The 17,055-nt window shown below is 40.9% G+C and overlaps 1 protein-coding gene across 6 annotated transcripts; it reads right to left on the minus strand.

Moving 5' to 3' along the window:
• Window positions 1–1,022: 1,022 nt before the first annotated feature.
• CD160 (CD160 molecule) lies at window positions 1,023–16,561 on the minus strand. Of its 6 annotated transcripts, XM_077842537.1 has the most exons (7): window positions 16,420–16,554; window positions 16,143–16,288; window positions 14,520–14,560; window positions 8,544–8,688; window positions 7,123–7,449; window positions 3,311–3,448; window positions 1,023–1,421 (listed from the first exon to the last, which is right to left on the minus strand). In XM_077842537.1, exons 4-7 carry the CDS (start codon window positions 8,623–8,625, stop codon window positions 1,393–1,395), a joined length of 576 nt encoding a protein of 191 aa, XP_077698663.1. In that variant the 5' UTR covers window positions 8,626–8,688; window positions 14,520–14,560; window positions 16,143–16,288; window positions 16,420–16,554; the 3' UTR covers window positions 1,023–1,392. The 6 variants fall into 6 exon arrangements, with proteins under 6 accessions (XP_077698663.1, XP_077698661.1, XP_077698665.1 ...); XM_077842535.1 differs by lacking the exon at window positions 16,143–16,288 and having other exon boundaries at window positions 16,420–16,560; XM_077842539.1 differs by lacking the exon at window positions 14,520–14,560 and having other exon boundaries at window positions 16,210–16,288.
• Window positions 16,562–17,055: the final 494 nt, after the last annotated feature.

The following is a 17,055-nucleotide window of genomic DNA, read 5'->3' on the forward strand; positions in this document are numbered from 1 at the left end:
GGAGACTTTGGAGTCGGAATTCAAATGGCTGTGGGTTTAAAATCTAGAGTCTTAGATTGGATCCTTAGAGTGACCCTGGGGAAACAGAAGATAGAGTAGTCAAGATACCATTTAAAGATAAGTAGACAGAAACACCATCTCAAAACTTCATTTGTCCAAGGACACAGAACTGAATCCAGGTGTTTTTTGACTCTATACCTAGTCTTTTTTTACCTCCATAAGGCAGAAAACCCAAAAAGTCCTTAGTTTGAGGGTCAGTGCCATCACTAATAGGGGTCTTAACCCATCTTTTTCAGCCTTTTCTCTCTCTCTTCCCACAAACCTTAGCTCCCACATTTGGCAGGTTCTGGCCAAGTATCACAGGTAAGGTGTCTGTTTCTTTTGATGGCTTGCCCTGTAGGTGCAGTTAAATTGTCTGTGGTCTTAACTTCTTTATTCATGTAGTTCCCCTGCTGCCTGCATTTCACTATGACAAGAGGTCATCTGTCCAAATAGAAAGAAGAGGATTTATTAATTTAGGAGAAAAGTAAAGGCTGCAAATACCGCCCTGGGCATTTATTTAAAAGGAAAGAGATATGACCAAAGAGGCTGACAAGTACTTGGTTGAAGCTGATTATGCTCTGTGCACCTGGGCACACAGAGCTTCCTCTTTGTCCAGCCATTGTGAGGATGCTCTTGAATGCCAAGGTCTCTCCATTTCTTCATTTTCTTTCTTTCTTTCTAAAGATTTTATTTATTCATGAGAGACACAGAAAGAGAGAGAGAGAGAGGCAGAGACACAGGCAGAGGGGGAGAAGCAGGCTCCATGCAGGGAGCCCGATGTGGGACTCGATCCCAGGTCTCCAGGATCATGCCCTGGGCCGAAGGCAGGCGCTAAACTGCTGCTCCACCCAGGGATCCCCATTTCTTCATTTTCATGCCAGGTCAGTCACTGGCTCTGGCTGTCTTTTCCTAGCATACCTATCTTTGCTGGTTTCTTCTCTCTTCTTTATAATGTTAAATAAAAATTTCTTCCAAAAAAATTGGTGTTCTTATTTTGTTTGGCTTTATTTTACTGTGTGGGGGAGGAGGGGGGAAAACTTTTTCTTGGGTACAAAAACACATACTTATCCAATATTTGAATGAGAACTGTCCACCAGCCACTTTTGTGAAAAGCAGGTTTGTTTGTTTATTTTTTTTTCCCCAACTGGTGACAGAGGTGAGAAGAAGGACAGGCTTGCTGTGGCAGTGAGAAGGAGAGTTCAAGGAATACATTCATTTGTCCCACCTTATATTCCCCAGATTCTTGGCATATTTAGCATCTCTTCCTCTGTGCTGTTTTCTTCTCTGTGTATGTTGTAATGTGAAAGGTAGCAAGCTAAAGAGTCAAGTTTATCTTGCTGTAACTTTTCTTTAAAGTTCTGGCACGAGGCTTACAAAAGCTGTAGAGAGAAAAAGGAAAGTTATATTACTGCCATACAATTTAGATACCTGATGTAATTCGTCATTTGACCCTGATGACTAGGGAGGGAATGGGGAAAAGGAAGGGGTTGTATGAGTTGTATCTTACTGCTAAAGTTGCAGTTGTGACCTCTAGCAAATCTGACTGGTCCTGGTGGAAGAGGGGAGGAAGCCAACCTTTGTTGTCTTCTTGTGGGAAGGTAGGACAATCAAACAAGAAATAGATGCCATCCAAAACATTCCAGGTAGATTTTCCATGTGTAGCACTGGAGGCTGACACAGTGATAGGACAAGGGTACTCACTCAAGGTGCTTTCATGAGCTGAGGGAAGCCCAGAGAACCAGAAAATTCCCTCATCCTTTAGATCACCTGTAAGCATCATAACTTGATCTACGTGATCTCTTTGTGCCTGACAAAATGTGTCACCTTTTGTTCTACTGAACATTACCTCTTCTATAGTTCTGCTAAGCCTGGAGTTGGGGAGAGAAGGATAAAAAGCATCAACTATCAAAAGTTCATTCTCTTCACCTGATTGGAAAGGGGAAAGAGCTGAGGAATTTTTTTGCTCTCGCATAACTTAGGAGTCAGGTAGTAAGTGGTCAGATTGCATGGTTAGACTCAATTTCCTTTTTCAGAGTTGTTATTTCTCTATGAAGAAATACAATTTATTTTTCTAACAGAGTAGCTAACCATCTGAGGGAATTTAGATTCAATAAAGAATTAGGTCTAAAGGGTCAGACTGCTTGGTATTTACCAGTTTCCTCCTGACAATTGTCATAGGCTTACATGTGGCAGGTTTTGCCAAGGATCACAAATAAGGTCTGTTTTCTTTTGATTGTTTGCAGTTAAGAAAGAAGCTGCAATAAGGGAGTGTCAGGTGGTCCTGTTTCTGGAAAGGGGAGGAAGCAATCTCATAATGAGGAGGGTAGTGAAGAGGTTGAAAGAAAGGGTACTTAGCAGATAGTAGGTAATTACTGAGAGCAGACAGTTTAGAGTGAGAAGGTCCTGTGTTATTTCCTGTGAACTGGAGCAGCATGTAAGCTTTTTGTGCTTGTTTCCTGATGAGTAATCAGGAATGTTTCTCTGGAAGGATTATATAGGGTTAGAATCACCATATGTAAAACCTAGCCCATCATACAAATTCTATAATAAATTTATTAAGAGCTTAAAAGAACTTACTATGTGCCTGTTGGGGTAAATGAGACAAAGTCCCTGCTTTGTCTGCTTTTATAGAGCTTACATTCTGGTGGCATGCAAACAGTGGTGGTTATTGATTAGAGGAAAGCTTAAAAAATGGAATTAATACCAAGGACAGGTAAAAAGCTGCATTAGTTACTGATTATGCAAAAATGTAGTGGTAAATCATTGTAAGTTCAATCTCTGTTATCTGTTAGGGAAAACCATGATCTATATTAATACTCAGAGGACTCACCTACAAGTGTTTTTTACTCAATCTGACCATCACCCTTTGCCCAGGAGTTGCATGTTTAAAACCCACCTCCAGACTTAGTCTGTCTCTTGCCTTGTTCATCTTCATGTAATAGGCAAACATCTGTTACCCAGTGAGTAGAGGCAGCTGTATTTATTTCCCTCTTCTAAAAGCTTTCTTTCCTAATAGGTCTAACCTCCTTATCCAGTAGAAATGTGTTTCATCCATCTTCCTCTAGTTAGTATAAATTCTCAAATCCCTTTGGACCAGCCCTGCCCTCATGTTGATTTAATGTTTTCCTGTAGACAGCCAGGGCTCGAACAGCACTTCACTCTCCCACTCCAGGCCTCCATTCTACCCCTCTCTTCCTGAAGGATAATCAAGATGTCAGAGGTGTAGTAGCCTCATTGCCTGAGGTGCTTAAGTGTCTTCTGAACGTACCTTGAAGGGCCACTAGGCTGGTGACCAGCATCACCCAGATTTTTTCTTGCAGGAAGCCTGAACTGAGAGTGCCTTTATTGTGATTGAACTCGGGCTGTCCTGTATGTTTCAGTCCTTCCTCTGTGTAGTTCCCTGTCTCTGAGTCAAAAGAAAATCAGTTGATCAGAGGAGGGTTTCAGAAATCATAACACTTCCTTTTGCATCATCCCAGAATACCTTTTTTGATATCCAGGGATAGCTCTCAGCACAATTTATTGTCCAAGTATTTTTTACATTTATGGGTAGTGATGATGAGGTACTTAAGCAGCAAAAAATATTTAAAGAATCTGTGTCATGCTGGAGATGCAAGCAGGCTTACCTTGAGGGAACATTAAAGTCTTGTTAGAGAGACAGCTGAAATGGTCACTTCAGACTTGGGTGCCCCCTCATTTAAAAACCATCTTCTGGAGTGTGTCAAGTTTAGCATTAGTTAAAATCTCAGGCTTTAGGGGCACCTGGGTGGCTCCGTGGTTGAACATCTATCTGCCTTTGGCTCAGGTCCTAATCCCAGGGTCCTAGGATCAAGTCCCACACCAGGTACCCCATGGGGAGCCTGCTTCTCCCTCTGCTTGCATCTCTGGGTCTCTCATGAATAAATAAATAAAATCTAAAAAAAAAAAAAAAACCCCAACAACAACAACTTCAGGCTTTGGATTTTTATCCACCATTTACTAGCTGAATAAACTTACCCCAAATTACCTTAGAGCTAACTTTTCACTTGACAACAACGGCGGCAACCTCAAAAAGGCCATGAAGATTAAATGAAATTTTATATCATTGAGCACTATACTTGGCACACGGTAAGCACTTAGTAAATGGTAGACGTTTACTGGTATTATATGTTACCTGTCCGGCTTTGTTAGTTTCATCTTCCAAGAGGAGACTTGTCATCTCTGCATTTGGTGAGCATCCATATGTGCTGACTCTAATACTTAAATATACTGAGAGGATGAGATAGGAATTTTAGGGAGAGCCATCACAAGTAGAAATGCTTAGGGCATATTAAGAGAATGTGATTAGATTATAGACTATGTATAGATTAGCTTATAAGGAGTAAGGGTTTTACTGCTCCGCCCGTTCTATTCTCCAAGTTTAGGACTGTGCCTATGGCATGCACAATCAATATAAGAAGTGTGAGAAGAATGATAGAAGAGTTTCCACTGGTGAGATCAACTGAAACAGTATTCACATAAATGGAATGAAATTTTATAGAGCTTCTCATGCTCGGCAAAAGCAATTTAGTTAGACTGTCCCATAGTGAAAAGCCTTTAAAATTGAATGGTAGTGTGGCGTGTACAAAGTAGCATTTTAGAAAGAGGTCAGGTGGCTTCTTGGTTTGGAGAAATAATATTTAGAGTTGATGGATCATTTTTAAGGCAACAGCTCAGTGCCAGGCTGTGAGGTAGGTGTGGGGGGAGATATAAAGATGAACAAGACCCAGTCAGATCTCAAGGGGCTTGTCAGGAGACTGTTGGAATATTTTAAGTGTGAGATGATGAAGACTTGGAAAACCCCTTTGGAAAGAAAGGAATGAAAGTGGAGAGAACTAGTTGTACTTAGTAACTGGATGGGGAAAAGAAAAACACCAAGATTTCAACTGTAAATCATGGGCAGAGGTACGGGTCTCAGGATAGGTTTGAGGAGATGGCAAGGCAGTCAGAAGCTAGGAGTTCAGTCATCAGTGAAAATATTAAATTGAAACTTAGGAAACGGGTTAGGGCTGGAAAAGTTGATTTGTGGGTCAGTTTGCAAGAAGATGCTGGTTAAAAATCATGAAGGTAAGTGAGAACTTAGGAGAAACGGTAGGGAAAAGATTGGAGAAGTAAGCAATGAGTCTTGGGGAAATGAATTCTCTCATGTTTGAGAAGTGGGAGGAGGAAATGGAGGCAGAGAAGGAGAGAAAGAACAGCTAGAAAGGTGGGAAAACCAGGGAAGTAGAGAGTTGCAGAAGCCAACAGAGATGGGAGTTTGATAAAGGAGAGAATGGAAGTGCTAGATGCTGTAACGAGGTCAGAGGAGAAGACCCAGGTAGCAAGGAAGAAAATGAAATCAATCTAGACTGACATAGAAAATGTGGATTAATGGCTAAGCACAGGAGATGATTACAACATCTGTTAAAAGGCTCTGGGCTAAGTTTTTATTTGGGAGGGAATGTAATTTATTTCTAGTTTTCTTAAAATATACAATAGTATTTGAAAGTTCATGAAGAATAATAGCAGTCTCCTTTTTTTCCTCCTAGGCTTATTCCCCAGAAATAACCCCTGTCAACTCTGAGATGTTTCACTGGTATTCCTAAATAGTATGCTTATATTACCACTTCTTGATGATAAAGTTTAGACATTATCTGTTAAAAATAAGGATATGTTTCTCTTTTTTTTTTTAAATTTTTTTTATATGTTTCTCTTAAACCTCTATCCGCTTCCCCTTCTCTTCATCTTTCACAAATAAATCATTGTATTACACATTTTAGTTAAATTAATGCTTAATGTAATTCGGATTCTGTAAATGTTACCTATTACAGAGCCAAGTTGTGTGCCATGATCAGGTTTCCTTTTGCAAAATTTAGTGTTTTCTTTAGAGATGATAACCACCTTTTTTTTTTTTTAACCAAGCAGAATTTTCCATAGCCATATCTTTAAATCTTTATCCAGTGTGTCAGAGGCCTTTAGAAAGATGATTTATCAATTTTGTTTTTACCTCCTTGAGATCTTCCAGAGCCCTCTTTCTCTTGTTCCTTTTGGACTAATTGCCTATTTTTTCATTCTAGAATTTCCTTATATCCCATCCCCTATTAGAGTCCTTACTTTCCTGGATCCCATTTAAGCCACTCTATCTATTCGCTTTCCTGTTTTTCTCAAGCATTTCTGGTGGCTTCTTAAGATCACATGGAGGGCAATTTTTTTTTTTTTAAGTTATTGCATGTTTGTTGTCTTTATTCTTTCTTCACATACATTTGATTGGTAGTTTGGTTGGGTATAGAATTCCAATTAGAATATAGTTCTCTGTTTTGAAGCCTTGCTCCTTTGGAAATATAGAAATATAGAAACACAAGAGTCACTGCTGGGTATATGAGGAAGTCATTTATAAAGCTGAGGCTGGAGTGATTATATTTAGGTTTTGTCAAAGTGGTTAACAGAGTAGGGGAGTATGGACAAAATAAAGGAAATATGCAGAGATGAGAGGCCTTGTTGCCCTAGAAAGATTGAGGTTCTGTTGGCTTTCTAGTTTCTGATGCCAGAACCTGGATCTCATGAGGGCTTTATTCTTTTATTCCTGCTTTATTATTTGTTCCTTTTAACCTATGGCAGCTTGATTGGTTTTCTCTTTCTTACAACTAAATGCTCTTTAAGACAACATCCATTTTATCTCAAATCCATCTCTGTCTCAGTGTCTATATTTAGAAATAGAACCATATTTCTGAGAGATCTCTGATTTAGAATCAGGAAGCCTAAATTCCAGACTTCTATATGCTTTACTGGTCAGTGAGACAAATTGAACAAATCACTTTACCTCCATGTAACCCAGTCTCAGTGTCAACAAAAATGGAATGACTTACCTCAGTAAGATTTTTAAAATAAAAGACAAAACAAGATTGCTTTTGTATTCATGCTGTGAGCATTTGCCCATGGGACTGGTGGGAAATGATTGAGTAATAGGAGGGACTCTTCCCTCAAGGAGACTGCCTATCCAGGACCTGAAGTAACTATTTCTGTCTCCAGCTATCAACCCTGCTTACTATCTCATCTAGTGGCATGTGGGATGTCAGAGCTCACCTGTGACTGAAACAGAAAAAAAGTGACCCTGAAGGCGGATATCTGGCTTCTGGCTTCTGGCACAACACTGGTAGGTCCCACTGTCTGATGGTGTGGCTTGGTTTATGGTGAACACCAAATGAGATGATACTTCACTGACACCATCTCTCCCAGGGTCCCGTTTAAGTCTCAGTTGCTTCAAGCTGGTCTCAGGGGAACAGTCCGAAGACCTGTCCTTGCACAAAAACACTATAACCCCCTCAGCCTCTTCTGCCTTATACCACAAAGTACAGGTCAGGCTTAGTTGTTTCCCTTTCTGGTACATTGAGCTGTGGATGTGGATGCACCCTAGAATGGGAAGGGGGAAGAATTAGCCATGAAAAGCTGGGTATCTATGGCAGACTAAATTCACTCATGTAGAAATGTCAAGGCAGAAGTGGGGGCTGCCCAATAGACATTAAACACCAACCTTTTAGAAGAGTGGTCTGTTGGCTATACCCATGTCTGAGGGAGACCTTGCAATCCCAGTTATTCATTAATTCAGAAATGTTTTATTTTTTTAAAGATGTTATTTATGTATTTGAGAGAGAGAGGGAGAGTTGGGAGGAGGGGTAAGGAGAGAGGGAGAAGCAGACTCCCAGCAGAGTGGGGGACCCAACGCAGGGCTCGATCCCAGGACCTTGAGGCCATGACCTGCGTAGAGGTAGGTGGTCAACCGACAGCCACCCAGGCGCCCCAATTCAGAGAAGGTTTATATTTTATTTCTACTCTCCAAATGGAACTTGTATAGGACCTTTATTAAAGTGCTTTTATCTACATCTAATCCTTGGTATAGCCCTAGAAACACGTACTATTGTTTCTATTTTATAAACTGAGGTACATAGTGGTTAAATGGGTTGCTAAAGATATATATATAATTCTTTTTTTGTTTTTTGAGAGAGAAAGAGGAGAGGGGAGGGCCAGAGGGAGACAGCGAGAATCCTAAGCAGGCCCCACATCTAGCATGGAGCCTGATGCGGGCCTTGAACTCATGACCCTGAGATCATGACCTGAATCAAAATCAAGAGTTGGACTCTTAACTGACTGAGCCACCCAGGCATCCCAAGTCGATACATATTGCAGTGTGTGGATCTCAGGCCTAGATTTCATAAATTTTGAATGTATAAGGTCCTGAAAGAATCTTAGACTGAGGGCAGATTACCAGGCTCTTAGCAACACATAGCAAAAGCAGAATGTCTCATGGGGGAGGGCAATAGTATTAGTTTTAACAAAAAGAGGAAAGCTATCTTTTTCACCCTTTTTGTTAGTGTCAAGAGGGAGTGGATCCCTTTCTTCCCCAGCAGAGAAAAAAACCTTGGGATCCATTCCTCCTCATGAGTTCAGGATTTTCCCTAACGGCTGTCCCTGCCATAGGGATATGTGGATGGGCGGCCTGTCCTCACCACCAAGCTGGATGTCCATAGTTGCCAGCAGAATGGCCAGGGCCAAGGAGCCTCTGCCAGTTGCCATCAGTGTCCTGTACATTGTCAGCAGACACAGGAACTTGCAGGAAATGTTGACTCCAGTGATGTCCTTGGCCTCACGTTCCTGAAAGCACATGGGGACTCCTAGACAAGGCTTTCCAGGGCTCCAAGACCATCTCCACATTCCTGGTACTAGCTCAAGTTGGCTAGAGTGAGGTGGAAGAAGGCTTGAGCCTGAGAGCCCAGCTGGCATGGAAGTGAGACAGTTAATAAGTGAGGTGTACTGGAGAGAAGAAAGGAGAAAAGAGGGAAGAGACATAGGGAGACACTAAAGCCTATTTTTTCACATATTTTTTTCCAAATTAAGTTGGATTACTGGATCAAAGAATATGAACAGTAAATTTTTTTTCTATATGTATAATCACATTGCTTTCCAGAAATACGGTTGAGATTCAGATGTTCAACAAGAATGCACTGTCAGCACTGAATATTGTCTTACATTTTTGCCAATTTGATGAATAAAAAATTAGGTCTCACTGTTGTCTTATTTTGCATTTCCATGATTAGTGAGGGTGGGGATCTCTTCATACATTTATTGGTCATTAGTATTTCCTCTTCTGTGAATTGCCTGTTCATATTCTTTGCACTTTTTTTCAAAGTCAACTTTTTAAAAAATCACTTTTCCTCTATTTAGAGATATTACCCTGTCAGACTTTTTTTTTAATAAATACTTTCTCTCGATTCATTGTTTGTCTCTTGAATGATGTTTCTTTCCATCAGGAAAATTTGCATTTGTATGTAGTTAAATACAGTGCATCTATCGTTTCTTTTAAGTCACCTGTGTTCTCTGTATTGCTTAAGAAAGTCTCCCTCAAGCTGGAGTTATGCTTCTCTTCCAATGTTTTTATTGTTTTACCTTTTATATCTTCTAATCCTAGCTAAGAAAAATTCTTATGTCCAAAACCCCAAACTGAACCCAAAGCAAAATCAAGATAACACCTGAATTTTCATCAGTTGGAAATGGTTACATAATTCCTTCATACAGTAGAATAGTATATATTAAAAAGAATGAGTTCTCTAAATATGAGCCTGAAGGGGGATCAGATCAATAATATAGAATTCTATGTCAAAAAAGGCAAATTGCAGAGCTATGCATATAAAATAAATATTTTTATTTTTAAAAATCCTCTCTAAGTGTTTTAAAAACAAACACTTTTGTAGTTTATAAATTTGGGGGTAGGTAATTACATTCATGGAGTTCAAAGGGTAGAGGTGTACAGTTAAAAGTTTCCTTCTTACTCTCACCCCCAGTGATCTATTGCCCTTTCCCAGAGTCAACCAGTGTTGCCTTATTGTGGATGCTTCTAGAGATATTCTCTGCATATTTAAGAGATTACATATTTTTCCTTTTGTGAAAAACATCAATAACAACATGAATGATAGTATACAATGTGCTATGTTCTACATTTTGCTTTTTTAATTTACCAGTTTGTCCTGTGGAGACCATTCCATTTCAGAACATAAACAGCTTTCCCTTTATAAAAACTGCTGCACAGTATTAATAATTATGTGTATTTATTCTCATGGATTCCAACCAGTGAGCATTTTGGTTATTTCTAATTTTCTCATTGAGGTATAATTGACATACATCATATGAGTTTCAGGTATACAAGTAATGATTTGACGCTTGTATACACTGTGAAATGATCACCACGGTAAGTCTAGTCACCATCCATCACATGGAAATTTACCAAAAAATTTTTTTCTTTTGATGAGAACTTTCAAGATCCACTCTCCTGGCAACCTTCAAATGTGCACTACAATATCATTCATTGTAGTCACCATGCTGCACACCACATCCCCATGACCTGTTCATTTCACAATTGGAAGTCTGTACCTCCAGACCCCCTTTATCCATTTTACCCACCCCTCAGGCCCCTTTCCTCTGGCAACCACCATTCTGTTCTTGTATCCATGAGTTAAGTGGAAAATATTAAAAGTGATGAAATTTGAGGGGGAAGAGTGGTTCCTGTGGATTGGGAGGCAGATAAATATAAGGAGCCCTTTTTTTTTTTCTCATTTCATTACTCTTTTGCTTGATTTATTTTACCCTATGAAAGTATTTTAATTTGAAATAATCTTTTCAAATTATAGATTTATATGCAAGAGTGTAATCTATAAAAGAAAAATTTTAGAAATGAGATTGAGGACAGGGAGAAAGCCACTGTAATTGTAGTGGCCTATTACATATCAGGTACTTTATATGCATTAAATCATTTAATCTTCACAGATATCTCCTCTTTTCAGGGAAGGATACTTTGCATTCCTTTCCTCCATAGTATTTCTTAAATTTTCCTAAACCTAGAAAACCTGGGGAAACTCTGATTCCAACTTTTGATGATTCTGTTTTCTTGGGCTTGTCTCAGGTCCTCACCTGGCCTTTTCCTTATCTGTAGGATGGGGAGGCTGTCTACTTCAGAATATTGAAAAAGCAAACCTTCAACAATACAGATCTGAATCTGACATTCTCCCCACTTAAAAGATTTCAGTGACTTCATGTAGTTGGTATTTGTCTTTCCTACTGGCTAACCACTAATATCTTTTGGTAGAACCAGCCCCACTCTTCTTTCTCTTCAGTACCTCTCTGTGAGTACTGGTAGAAAGCAGAAGGCTGATACTGTCTTCAGGAACTCAAAGGACCAGATACACTTTCTTCCTATGCTCTGAAAGCTGGGGTGGGGTTAATGAGATGTTTTCATCAGGCCTTTGTATCTTGAGGACATGCTGCAAAGATGAGGTGGTGGTAGAATGATACTCCCTGGTGGGATTCCTTCATAGTCTAGTGCTTCCTCCCTGCACCCCCCAATCATTGTTTTAGCCAATCCAAGACACAATTCACCGAATACTCCCAAGCTATTTCACAGGTGCCAATTTCAGCCCATGTTGTCTACTCTTCCAGAGATGACTTCTGTCTCTGCCTGATAAACTATTCATCCTTTAAATTCCAACTCACAGCACTGTAAGAGGAAACCACAATAAAATAAAATAGAGGTGCATGGGTGACTTAGTTGGTTAAGCCCCGATTCCTGGTTTCAGCTCAGGTCATGGTCTCATGGGCTATGAGATCGAGCCCCTCCACTGAGTGGAGTCTGCTTGAAAGATTCTCTCCCTCTGCCCCTCCCTCAACTCACACTATCTTTCTCTCTGCCTCTCAAATAAATAAATAAATCTTAAAAAAAATAAACTAGTGGAATATAGGGAAAAAGGAAGAAAGTGAAAATTATGAACAAGAAAGAAGAAATATCATAAATGTAAGTAGAACTAAAAATGATAACATATTTTTTGTTACCTTAAGCTAAAGAGTTAGAAAAGCTGAGGATCTGAGGAAATAGGTACAATAGTTCACTCTAGGTGAAAATATGCCCTATAACTTTGGCTCTATATTACAGAAATAAAAACATGAGTGTGCTGGAATATATGTACAAGAATATCTACTGCAACAGTATTTATAATACCAAAAAACTAGAAAAAGGTGAAGACCCATTAGAGAATGGTTGAATAAATTATGGCATATCCATAGTATGGAATATTTATATAAAATAATAAATTTATAATTATAAAATTGTATTTATAATTTATATAAATGATAAATATAGAAAACACAACATAAAAATCAGGTATTCACTTATAAACATGTGAAATTGTTAATTTTCCTAGATATAACTGTTAGAAAATATGATAGAAGAAAAAAATCCCACTGATAGTGACAATAACAATAAATTCCCATAAAATGCCCAGGAATTTAAAATGTAACAAGATTTCTATTAGGATCTATAGGATAAAACCTTTGAAGTGCTATTAAAGAACATAAAAGAAAATATAAAGAAAATTGTTAATTTTCCCTGTATTATCTATAAATTTGTTAAATCCTAATGAAAAATCCCAGTGATCTGACCCCTTGTGCTGCTGCTCTAGCCATCTTGACCTCTTGTTTCCTCTCCTGTGTTGTCATACTTTCACGCTATTCCATGTCTCCACCAGAATGTCCTGCTGACTCTTGAAACGAAACATTGAATGTTTAGTGATACCTTTTGTGTCTAGCTACAAAGTATTATCTGGTTTGAAAAGTAAGATAGTGAAGAATTGCAATTATTCATTTAGCCTAGATTTGTGGTTAAAAGCATGGATTCTGGAGGCAGACTACTTGTGTCTAACCTGGTCCTGAAACTTACTAGTTGTGTGACAGACAAGTTTCTTAGGCTCCTGGGGCAGGAACTATGCTCAGCCCTTAATAAATGGGTATATTTGACAAACACTGAACAACTATGATGTGTCAGGCACCATAGTGCACAGAAAGGTGACTAAAATAGAGGCAGACTATCTCAGTGGTTCTCTGCAGCCTCTAGGTCAGAAGGACAGGTATGTAATCTGGCTTTGGCATTTACTAGCTGCTTAATGTTAAGCAAGTTTCTCAACCTCTCTGAAAAGCAGTTTACTGAGCTATAAAATGATGATAATATTCTCTTTCCAGGGTTCTTTGGGTTAAAGGAGGCAACCTATATAAACTACTTACATGATATAATGTCAATATAGTGGCTGGTGTAGAGTAAGAGCTCAGTGAATGTTAGCTATGATTATTTTTATGCTTCCTCATATTTGAGGCAATTTGTGGTGTTCCAAACACATCCATATCCACAATTGTGTTTAGTTCTTATAAAACACAGCTACTAGAGTTATTTTAAAAACTGTCACTTTTCCCAAGCATATGGAAGCTTAGACATTGTGAGTAGCTTAAAATCACAGCTTCTAAGTGAAGGAGCTAGGATTCTAACTCCCAAGTTATGCAGGTCTTTCTCTTGGAGATGCATGTCTTTTGTCCCTAATTTCTCACAGCCATCCAGCTATTCAGGAACACTTGCAATTCAAGGAGGGCTGTGATAACAATAATAAAGTCATACAGCATATCGAGGAATAGGAAAAGAGAAATTCTGAAGTTTGCAAGACGGGGGTGCAGTTGGGCCTTGACAGATGTTTCCTAGCCTGTGGTGAGGTGAGGTGGGGAATGGGCTGGGGAGATTTGGCTTCCAGTCCCGGCTGTGCAGTAGCTAGCTGTGAGATGTTGGGAAGGTCATGTTCCTTCTCCAGGCGTGTCTTCTGAGGGACTGGTGCAGCGGGATGGGAGGGGGCGGGGTAAGGACTGCTTCCAAGAAGAGAGCTGCACGGTGGCGGTCAGGCTCACTGTTGCTGAGGCAGGAGTGGCCGGGCTTCGCGGTACCCGGGGCCGAGCTGTGCGTGTAAGTTGATCGTAGGACGTTCAGGAGGCCCGGGGCAGGTGGGGGCAATGGGGGAAAAGGTGCTTTTGGAGTAGGTGACCTTGGAGCCTGGAGGGGTAGCACCCTGACCTGATGCAGACAGGGCCCGTTAGAGCAGGCACCGCGGCTTCTGCATCCTGACCGCTAGAGGGCGCTGCCTTCCAGTTGAAGCCGGAGACGCCCTGGAGAAGCCCGCCTGGTGCTGGGGCAGGGCGGGCAGGCCGGCCGCAGGGGAAAGCCTGAACTAGTAGTATTGGAGGTGTGAGGGATGCACGATCAGGTCTGGTGGGTCCTGGGGACACAGCCTGTGCTAGAGTCGCAACTGGCCCTCCATAGCGGGAAGAAGTGTTGTGGAGGGAAGTGTGGGGTTTGGGGGGCCCACAAGCTAGAAGCAGGTCTCCTCTTCCTCATGAGATGTGGTGAGCCCCAGGGCTGGCAAGAATGAGGATCCAGATTAGGTTGGCATCCTCATCTTTCAGCGTTCCTCGGGGCCCCTGAACTGTGCTTGGTGCCCAGGACCTATGGACTCTGAGGATGTGCCTCTGGAGATAAATACCCTCCTTCTCCTGACCTTATATGTGGGAGGCACCCGGAGTCCCAGATTCAGATCCAAGCTTCATGTGATCTCAGGCATGTTACTAACCTTGCTCAGCCTCACGTTCCTCTTGTGTTTAAAGCTTGCTCCTGTGAATAAATATTGTGATAGTTAAATGAAACATGAATCTGTGCCCAGAGTTTTCTGGGGAGTGTGGATCATCTCTGGCAGGTACAAGATGGTAAGGAAGAGGCTATTCTTTTTGCTACTAAAGCCCAGATCTAGCCTCTCAGAGGAGCTGGAAGGTTTGCAATCAGCTTCACAAATATTTGTTTGCAGATACTTGTTTGCAAATCTCCCACCAAGCTGAAAAAAGACACCCCGGACCCAAAGATGAGATTTCACCAACCACTACAACCCCAGCTTCCTTAATAGAATCAGATTAGTAAGTAAACTGAAGTTAGCCTCAGGAGGCCCTTGGAGCTCTTGACTGCTTTCTCAGACTTGTGGCTCTTAAACCCCTTGACATACAGAGCCGGGTTTCTGAACCATAGCATAAATGCACCACAGCCACCTCTGGTTGTCTGGTGAAGCCTGTGGATCCTCTCTCATTAATATTTATGAATTAATAAAATAAAATACAAAGGATAACAAAGGAAACAAATTATATCAAAACAGTTGTTCAAACATTAGAAGAACATGTGATAGAATAGTATAAGTGCTTCTTTAGATCTAACATCAGTAATTGTCATAACTTCATAGTAGTGATGAGCATAGGTGACATTTTGAGAAATTTGTAACAACTGTAATGAGATTTGAAAACATTTCTGATTTCTACTGATGGCAAATTCTATTGTAGTTTGTTGCCTACATTCATAATTGAAGCAAATGCTAACTTTCAGCTAGAGACTGGTGGAAATAAAGATACAATGTTTCCCCCAGATTCACAAATCCCATGAATGGACCCCCAGTTAAGAACCTGTAGAATAGTTTCCTTGTTTTGCAAATAGGGAAACTGAGGCAACCAGATCTCCTGATTTCTAGATGAAAGATCTTCCACTAAGGTGCATAACTCTGAAACTCATAGGAAAAAAAAAAATCTATCTTCCTTCCTTTCTTCTCTTCCTTCTTCTTCTTCCTTTTCCTCTTCTTCTAAAGATTTACACATTCATTTTAGAAAGAGAGTGAGAGAGAAAGTAAGGGGGAGGGATAGAGACAGGGGAAGAGGGAGAAAGAATCTTAAGCAGACTCTGCAATGAGCGCAGAGCTGATGCGAGCAGATCCTACCACCCTCAGATCATGACGGAGCTGAAACCAAGAGTTAGATGCTCAACTAACTGTGCCCCCCAGGTACCCCATGGAAAACTATTTCTAAACCATTATTTTCATCCTAGAATTCTCACATTTACTCTGCCAAAACATGCCAGTTGGCCCAAAGCCTCTCGTTGGCATCACCCCCAGAGCATACATCTAGGATGTAAACTTCCCTCAGGCATGCCTCACAGGACCAGCCTGAAGCTCCATGGAGCCCAGGTCAGGCTTTGAGGGATCCAGAGGAGAGCTGATCCAAAACTTGGTAATTGTCCTCTAGTGACTATCTCCTTTTTATTGAGAAGAATGACCATTTGTCATTCATCCCCCATGAACACTGAACCAAAAAAGTGGCCTGGAGAACTTAGAACAACATAAGAGATTTATGCTCCATCAAGTATGTTACTTGAAGAAACTCACCTGGATTTCCCTCCTATGAATGCACAGTACGGTTCTTTCCCATGTAAGATAAGTGTCAGAATGGTACCTGTATCCCTGAAAGCCTACTGGGGAAGAACGAGCATGGCAGCCCAGCTGGCACAGTAACACTTCTCTTTCCCAGGCTCCTGAGGGTAAAGGTCATTTCAAAAATCAGAGTTTCTCAAGGACCTCACTGGAAGCCTGTCCTTACCTGAGTGGTTCTGTCAACTGTCCCATCCCTGCTCCCAGACCCCAGGTCCCCAGGGGGCCTCATTACCTCAGAACAGAAGTTCTTTCTTGCTCTCAGGCTGGGGGCTCTGGTGAAGGCACTTTGAATGAGCTCTCAGCCTCTGACTTATTCTTCGGTCATCTCCCACTTCCGTCACTGCTCACACCTTCATTACTGGTATATATGTTCTTTGAAAACCACAGCATGGGTTTTTGTAGCAGTCAAGGGTCTTCCTGCCTCTCTTTCCTCCACCTCCACTGTGAATTTTTTTTCTTCTCCACCTTATCCTCTGCTGCCTTCTCTTTTTACTTTATTTTGTGTAATAGAGACAGACTCTATCTGACTATCTGCTGAGAGGGCTGAGAAAAAGCACCCTTTAAAATTGTTTTCTTCACCTTGGGTGACAGATTTTTTACTTGGTAATTCATAATAAGGGTAAGACTGATGATAGAATGACTAGAAGATATAAGGACAGCATGTGCTCTCAAGTATGAAGAAGGGTGTCAAGTCTTTTCCTGAGAGCAGGCTTTGCTTAAGGACAGGACAGAATAGAGAGCAGCTCCAGGCTGAAGGCGGAGAATGGTGGGGCTGTGAGGGAGGCTGGGGAGGCATGGGAGATGGAGCGGGGGGCAGTCCAAATGGTCCTGTATGGAGGGATAAGCGGGTGGATTGCTGACCTTGTTT

This window comes from Canis aureus, chromosome 12, assembly GCF_053574225.1.
Source record: "Canis aureus isolate CA01 chromosome 12, VMU_Caureus_v.1.0, whole genome shotgun sequence".
Classification (NCBI taxonomy): Eukaryota; Metazoa; Chordata; class Mammalia; order Carnivora; family Canidae; genus Canis; species Canis aureus.

Bases quoted from the DNA above. Each gene is read 5' to 3' on its own strand.
- CD160 (XM_077842534.1), bottom strand. From the start codon at position 8,700: ATGTGCTTTCAGGAACGTGAGGCCAAGGACATCACTGGAGTCAACATT. The intron at 7,450-8,543 runs GTGAGGACAGGC...TTCCCATTCTAG, and splicing joins TATGGACATCCAGCTTGGTG to GGTGCATCCACATCCACAGC. The intron at 1,422-3,310 runs GTACGTTCAGAA...TTCTCTCTACAG, and splicing joins CAGCCTAGTGGCCCTTCAAG to CTTTTGTAAGCCTCGTGCCA.